The sequence below is a fragment of the Notamacropus eugenii genome, chromosome 7 (assembly GCF_028372415.1).
Source record: "Notamacropus eugenii isolate mMacEug1 chromosome 7, mMacEug1.pri_v2, whole genome shotgun sequence".
Classification (NCBI taxonomy): domain Eukaryota; kingdom Metazoa; phylum Chordata; class Mammalia; order Diprotodontia; family Macropodidae; genus Notamacropus; species Notamacropus eugenii.
Genome location: NC_092878.1, coordinates 28,952,161 through 28,959,268, shown reverse-complemented (window position 1 = coordinate 28,959,268; position 7,108 = coordinate 28,952,161). Strand labels below are relative to the sequence as shown.

Sequence of the window (7,108 nt, the reverse complement as noted above, 5' to 3'; positions counted from 1 at the left end):
CTTGGATAGAGTGCAGAAAAAATTAATTTTGAAAAGAATTAAGCAAGAACAGTTGATAATGCATTTTTCCTAACAACAATGTCCTCTAGTCCCTGCCCTCTAGGGGCTTCTATTCTGCTAAGAGAATTATGTACACAGATAATATTCATTGTAAATCCAAGGTCATTTCAGGGGGGAGGCATTAACATCTTAAAGGGAATGTGAGAGAAGAGAAAGGAGAGGCCTCAGGAAAGAAGCAGCACTTGATCTAAACTCTGAAAATAGCTAGAGATTTAGATGTTTTTAAGAGGTCACAGCACAGAAGATAACTGCCTCTGAAAAAGCCTTGAGATGTGGTGTTATAAAAAACTGCAAAAACAGTCATTTTGGACTGGAGGGCTTAAAAGATAGGTGAGAAGTTGTGAAGTAATTTAAATGCCAAGATGGAATTTTTATATTTAGTCTTAGAAGTAACAGACAACACAGAGTTTAACAAGACCAGAGCTGTGCTTTAGGAATATTTCGTTGACAGTAGCGTGAAGGATGGATTGATGATAAGATATACCCCAAGAGGGAGAGACCAATTAGGCTATCTCAAAATTACTGCAAGGAACCACAAAACCCGAAGGATTTTTTTTTCTAAGCCTTATGTTAATAGACATTAAAAATAATTTTAAAGGATTATACTTCAAGGCTTCTGAAAGGTTCTACCATTGGAAAAGTTTGAGAACACTGGGCTAGTACAACACCTTGCAGGAGAGGTCATTCAGACCTAATCTAATGTCAGTTCAATTGAGAATGGAAGTAAACTGAGACATCTAAGTTATGTCTCTGGCAAGAACTGTTACCCAAGTGCCTCAGTATAACACATCAAAATAATATCTATATTAAGGTTTATAAAGCACTTTCCTAATAACAGCTGAGTAAAGCAGGCATGACAACTACTGAGTGAGGAGAGATTGTTTTCATTTCTCTGGCCTAGTAGTGCTTTACACGTATATAAAGACATATTAAATACTTGTTGGACTTAAATCTAGTTTAGAAACAGATTAGCATCTTGTCCAAGGTCCATGGCTAAGTTTCATAGCTGGGATTTGAGCCCAGATTTCCTCCCAAGTCTAGTATAATGCATTTATACCACACAGACTCACATCAGAATTGTCATTGAGAAAATTTCTAACAAACCAGCACTCCATTCTGTCTAGCCAAGGAAACAAATAACACTGCATTTGCCACAAAACCTAAGCGGAAGACAGCAAAAGCTTCTAATAGTTAATCTTCTGAGGAGGCAAAATAGCATTTTGGTTCGTGCAGCTCTTTATGAGACAATAGTTGTTGTTTTATATATAATCCAGCAAAAAATATTATTCTTCCACTGAAATCTTATTCTGATGATTCATCTGGTCATGATGACAGCCATAGGTGGTTAAATGCTCTGTAAGGAGAGCACAGACTCTAGCAGGATAGAAAACATTCCTCTATAGACTGGCTATACACTCTGTTGTCCAAGCAGTCTACCTGAAGTCAGTTTATCACTGAGTTTAGCCATAAACGGTACTTGATGAAGATAGTGTACTAAAGCCAAGGAAATGGTTTTGATCTGCTGATGAAGAGGAAGGCCCACAACGAAACCACATCTTTTGATGTTGAAATAAAATGCTGTCATATGATATGCAGTGTGTATTTTAGTATACTGGAGCAAGAGAATGATATTGTCTTTGTATGGTAAAAGCCAGAAATGTTTCTCTTCCACGGTGGGTGTAACGTTGGCACAAGAGTGTTATCTTCTCGCATTGTTTCTTCATATACACACTGGTTGCTTGTATTCTGCCTCAAGTGTTCTGTGTAACGGTACAAGGAAGAGTGGAAGAATCAGACTAAGACAGACATCCATTCCCAAATTATGATCCTAAAAAACAAAAGCTAGAATTTTTGCATGGAGGGAATGTTAGGAATGGTGAGTGGAGGGGGCGGACCATGAAAACAGCAGATTTGGTAATTAACAAGTATGTATGAGCACCTGGTATGGACAACGCTAGACAACTCTGTCCTCAAATAGTTCATATGGTAAGAGACAGTTTTTCATTTTAATTATAGCTAATATTTATATAGAGTATTAAAAGTTTGCAAAGCACTTTCCATGCATCATCTCATTTGTTCCTCACAACAGCCATGTGAGATATAGGTGCTATTGATTTTATAGATTAAGAAACTAGCTAGACATTGCCTAAGGTCATGGAGCTAGTGTCAGAGGCAGGATTTGAACTCACGTTCCTGATTCCAAATTGAGTGTTCCATCTACTGTACCAGGACCTTGTCTAATGGTGCTTACTCCCAAACCCCACTTCACATCCTTATTCCCCTTTTAAAAAGGACATGAAGGTGGAAGATTTGTACGCAGGTGTAAGTAAATGGCTTGTTGGAACAAAGACTATAATGTACGAGCTACAGGGAGACCATTAAATAGCCTAACTTTTTCAAGGACCAGTGAAAGATAATGACTTGTTAAGCTGGAATCTTAGGGAGGGATATGAAGTTATTCAGCTGAGTACAGGATGGATTGAAGGAGGGAAAAACTGGACACAGAGAAACTAAAAAACTACCAAAATGTGGAGTCAACTCATTATTGTAATAGTCCAGGCAAGAGGTGGTGATATGAACTAGGTAGGTGACTATGTGAGCAGACAGAACATATACGAAATATCACAAAGAGAAAGAAATTACAAAATTTCTTAGCTGAGTTGATACATGGAGTATAGGTTCCCAAAGTGGGTGATACTGTTCCCTAGAGGGAACTGGAACAATCCAGGTGGGGTGATAGTAGCCTTGGGTGGCACAAATTTTTAAAAAAAGACACTAAAGGGTTAAAGAAAGTAGATTTCCAAGGGGCAGTGCCAGATAATTTTTTTTTTTTTTTTGGAATAGGGGATGGTAGGCCAAATAAGTTTGGGAACCTCTGTATGGAGTAAACAAAAGGAACCAAGGATGACACTGAAACTGTAAATCTGCATGCTTAAAAATATGGTAGTACCTTGGAAAAGCGAGAATTGGGGGAACGGGAAGAGGCAAGTTCTGTTTTGGATATGTTGAGTTTGAGAAGGCTATGGACCAAGCAATTTGAATCATTCAACAGGCAGACATGATGTGAGTCTAGAACTCAAGAGACTAAGGTTAGATATGTGTGTTTATCCTTTGTTGCCGAAGACGACCATGCCATCGGAGAAATAATGACATGAGTTGCGCTTGACTTTGAGTGAGGGAGAGCTGTGCAGGTCACCAGACTCACTTCTCCTCCAGTGCCATCTGGATCCAGTGACCAGATATTCATCAGGATGACTAGAGATGACCCAGGATGAGGCAGTTGGGGGATAAATGATATATGAGATAAATGAATTTATAAGAGTGTATGGGATCACTAAACAAGGCCATTTATTATATAAGCATTTATTAAGTATCTACTGTGTGTCAACCATTGTACTAAGTGCTTTATAACTATCTCATTTGATCCTCACAACAACCCTGGAAGGTAGGGGCTATTATCATCCCCAATTTACAATTGAGGAAAATGAAACACTCAGAGGTTAAGTGATTTACCCAGGGTTACATAACTAGTAAGTGTCCAAAGCCAGATTTGAACTCACTTTGTTCTCACCCCAAGCCCAGCTCTCTACCCACTGTGTCATTGAGCTGCCTTTAATGATAAAGGTGGGCCCAGCACAGAGCCATGAAGGATACCACAGCAGAAGTCTGATGAATGGTCAGATATACTAAAGTGTACTAAATACTAAAGTAACAGTAGATTAATGGATGCAGAGTGAAATGAAGCTAAAGGCACCTAATAAGGGCAATAAAAGATTAAAGCAACTAGACAAAACAACACACCATCATTTTATTCAGAAATTACTTCTTTTCCGGCCACAGCCTAAATAGGCCAATTCAAAGGTCTCCAGCTTCCCTGTCAAGACTGAGTGAACAATGTTACTGTTCCTGGAATATCCCTGAATACGTCATCTCTAACAAGGAAGCAACTCAACTGGCTCTTAAAGGTGCTCCTGGACGGGGATGTGGGATCGTGGGATGTGTCAAAACAGTAACACAATGAAACCACTGTATTGCACATGCGTTCTAGCTGCAAGTGAGTCTACCAGGAAACACTACTGTTGTTTTGTTCTGTAGAAGACATTTCCACACATTTACTATCTAATGCTCACATAACCAGGGCAGGATGAAAAGAAGAAGGAAAAAAAGGGGGGGGGAAGCTAGGAATCAGTAAAGTTTTGTAGTTTCTGAAAGTGCCTGCTTCATCATCTTGAAAAAACCCGAACCAAAATGTCTTAATGCCTTGATTGCAATTGTATCAACATTCTTCATCATCAAGTGGCAGTTTTCAGTTCCGTACACCCTAAGCTAAAAATTGAATACCAAATTCTAAATGAATACTAAGTCAGTTTCCCATTCCATTCAAGAACTACCGAAGTCACAAAACTCTGCTTAGTATTTTTCCTGTGAAACTGTCGGATTTTATTTGTCAAAGCAACAACCTTTTCTAAATGGCATGTAAAGCAGTTAAGTGTATAAAGTTAGTATTGGGCACATTCTGCATGAGGCTGGTCTAGACTACACCTAACTGCATAGCTTTCAGGAAAGCTATGATGATAAAACATTCCTTTCTATCAATAGAAAAGACTAGAAAAATAAAAGGACCTACCAAGTGTGCAGATGTTTTTATCCTCAAAGCAACAAACTAGTAAAGATGCATTTAAAAAGAAGTCCACATACTGTTACTATTACAGAACTAATTCATCTGTATTTATTTCATTAGCAACTGATGTATAGCTCTATCATAAAATAGGTAGCCCTTAATTCAACTAGTGCCAACTGAGCAAATCTCAAAGAAATGATAGTCTGGAGGAATAAATATCAGATAAAGCAATCCTAAAAAGGAAACAAACAACATAAAAGAGAAAAAAAAATTTTATTAACAAGAACCTGAGCAGTCTATCGGCAGCTTCCACTTAGCTTTTCACTTACAGACCTCATTTCCTTCATTTTACAAGTTGAGTTCACTCACTTCTCCCAGAATAGTTATCAAAAAGAATTCCTACCACCTTGAGAGAGAACACAGTTCCATTGGTCAGGTACAAAATTTAATTGCAAGTGTCAAACTGTGGTTTATGGCAAACCAGTCCAGAAAAACAGCTGATATACATGCTGGCATATTAATGAAAGGGGTACATATATATTATGATCAGTTCATACAGACTTTCAGATAATGATGAGGATCCAAATCTGATGTTGGATAAAGTTAAATATGCAAAAAAAAAAAGGGTAGTGCAATCACATTTTTCTTCATTAATAAATGAGCTGAATTTTTGATTTTCCAGATCACTTCTAGTTGAACAGAACAAGCATAGCCTAGAATGGGTAAACTAGTAGAGGAAAGAACGGTAACAAGTTTTAAAGTTGGGAGTTGTTAGGACGTCAAGGCAACCCAACTACTTCTTTTGAGGTCAGATTTATTACAACTCCCAAACCATTCCTCCAAAAACAAAACAAAACATAAAAAACACACCACAATTCATGGTTTTGAGGTAAACTTGAATTCACTTTTATACAATTTGTTAACCAATTTGTCATCCTTGCTCTAAAGAAATGTTAACGTCACCCTGTAAATTATATACAATTTCTCCCAAACAAATGGTTATCAACACTGAGATGATAAATTAATGAGGATGCAGCCTTGTAATGGGAAAATGATGCTATTTTTTTTTAATTTTAAACCATAAACTTTAACAAAGTGTTCTGAAAAGTTCAGCATGAACTTAGAAAATTACAAATTATATGTCTATAACAATCCTTTGAGAAAAATTAAGTTCCTTTATTTTTTTTTAAAAGTTAACTCTATTCTGCTTATTTAAGATTTTGATTTTAAGAATCATAATCTCCAGAAACAAATAGTAGCCAATGAATTATTTATTACTGTCCTTACCTTAAGGACTTGGTTTTTGGTCCTGGCCTGCGGTTTCATTTGATGCAGATAGGGACATGCTCTGCAACTTCTAGAGTCACAGGCAGCTGCATGGGGGCACCTCAAGGTTAAAGGACTTGCCCAGGGTCAGATAAACTGGCAATGAACCCAATTATTTTCAAAGGGGAACAGGATGTTACTAGGCATTTTCCCTATGTAACTTTTCAGTGTAGTTAGGGCCTGCAGAACTTTTAGTGGAATAATAGAAGCAACAAAATACAATCCTCCCAAACCTCACACATTCCCTCCCGACCCCACCCCAGAGTATATATACTCTCCCTCCTCTGGTGCTGTCTTTGGCAATGCTTAAAGATCTTGAAAGCAAAAGTCTGCTTGAGTGGAACAAGAAGGATGTATAACCAATTTAAGGGTTTGCACACCACCTCGGCCTGGGCACTGAGGAAGAGAACCCCAAAGGAAAGACTAAATGGTTTATAGCAATCTGCTCACAAGGGAGAAGACCAAGAATGTGAAACCAAACGGCCGGACTCTGTTTCACTCCTTGGACCCTTCTCTTTGCTTAGAGCGGGTTGCTGGGGCAAAGAAATTTCAAACACTGAAAGGCGGTGAGTGACTCAGGAAGAACGGAGGACACAGCAGACAAAAGAATTCCCAGGTGAAGGCAGCAGCAATATCTTTAACTGTCAATGAGTTTCTTTGCTCTGGCATTGGCATTATCAATACGATCTTTGTTAGTATCAGCCTGAAACAGAGAGGAGGAAAAAAAGCCAAGTACACAACAGAATGTGAACACAAGGGCCAGCTGAAGGAGCTGTGCTGCTCTTGTCTCTTAGTTCCAACCTTTGCCAGAGAGCTATGGGACAGACTCCTCTTGAATGAAGCAGCATAATCTCACAAAGTATGTATTCTTGAGTATTTCCACAAGGTCTCAAACTTAAACCCCAGCCGTAGGGGTTTCAACCGGAATGCTTTTACTCCTACTTTTTTCTCCAGTGGAAAATTCCCCTCTCCCTTTCTCTCTATCAATAAAAATCCTATGCTTTCATCAAGTCCCTCCTCCCTCTCCTACTCAGCCCCACTCACCTCACTGAGGACCTGTAGGACTTATATCTGAGTCACATAATTCAGCCTTGGATTATA

At 38.5% G+C, this 7,108-nt stretch overlaps 1 protein-coding gene across 2 annotated transcripts in view; it reads right to left on the bottom strand.

Moving 5' to 3' along the window:
* Nucleotides 1–1,296: 1,296 nt before the first annotated feature.
* SNAP23 (synaptosome associated protein 23) overlaps nucleotides 1,297–7,108 on the bottom strand; it is a 62,019-nt gene continuing 56,207 nt past the window's right edge. The window contains exon 8 of one of the 2 annotated variants that reach the window (XM_072623572.1): nucleotides 1,297–1,820. In XM_072623572.1, the coding sequence (XP_072479673.1) occupies nucleotides 1,812–1,820 (9 nt within the window). In that variant the 3' untranslated portion in view covers nucleotides 1,297–1,811. Of the gene's footprint in view, nucleotides 1,821–4,935; nucleotides 6,711–7,108 lie in introns of those variants that run through there. The other variant, XM_072623571.1, reaches the window with a different exon arrangement.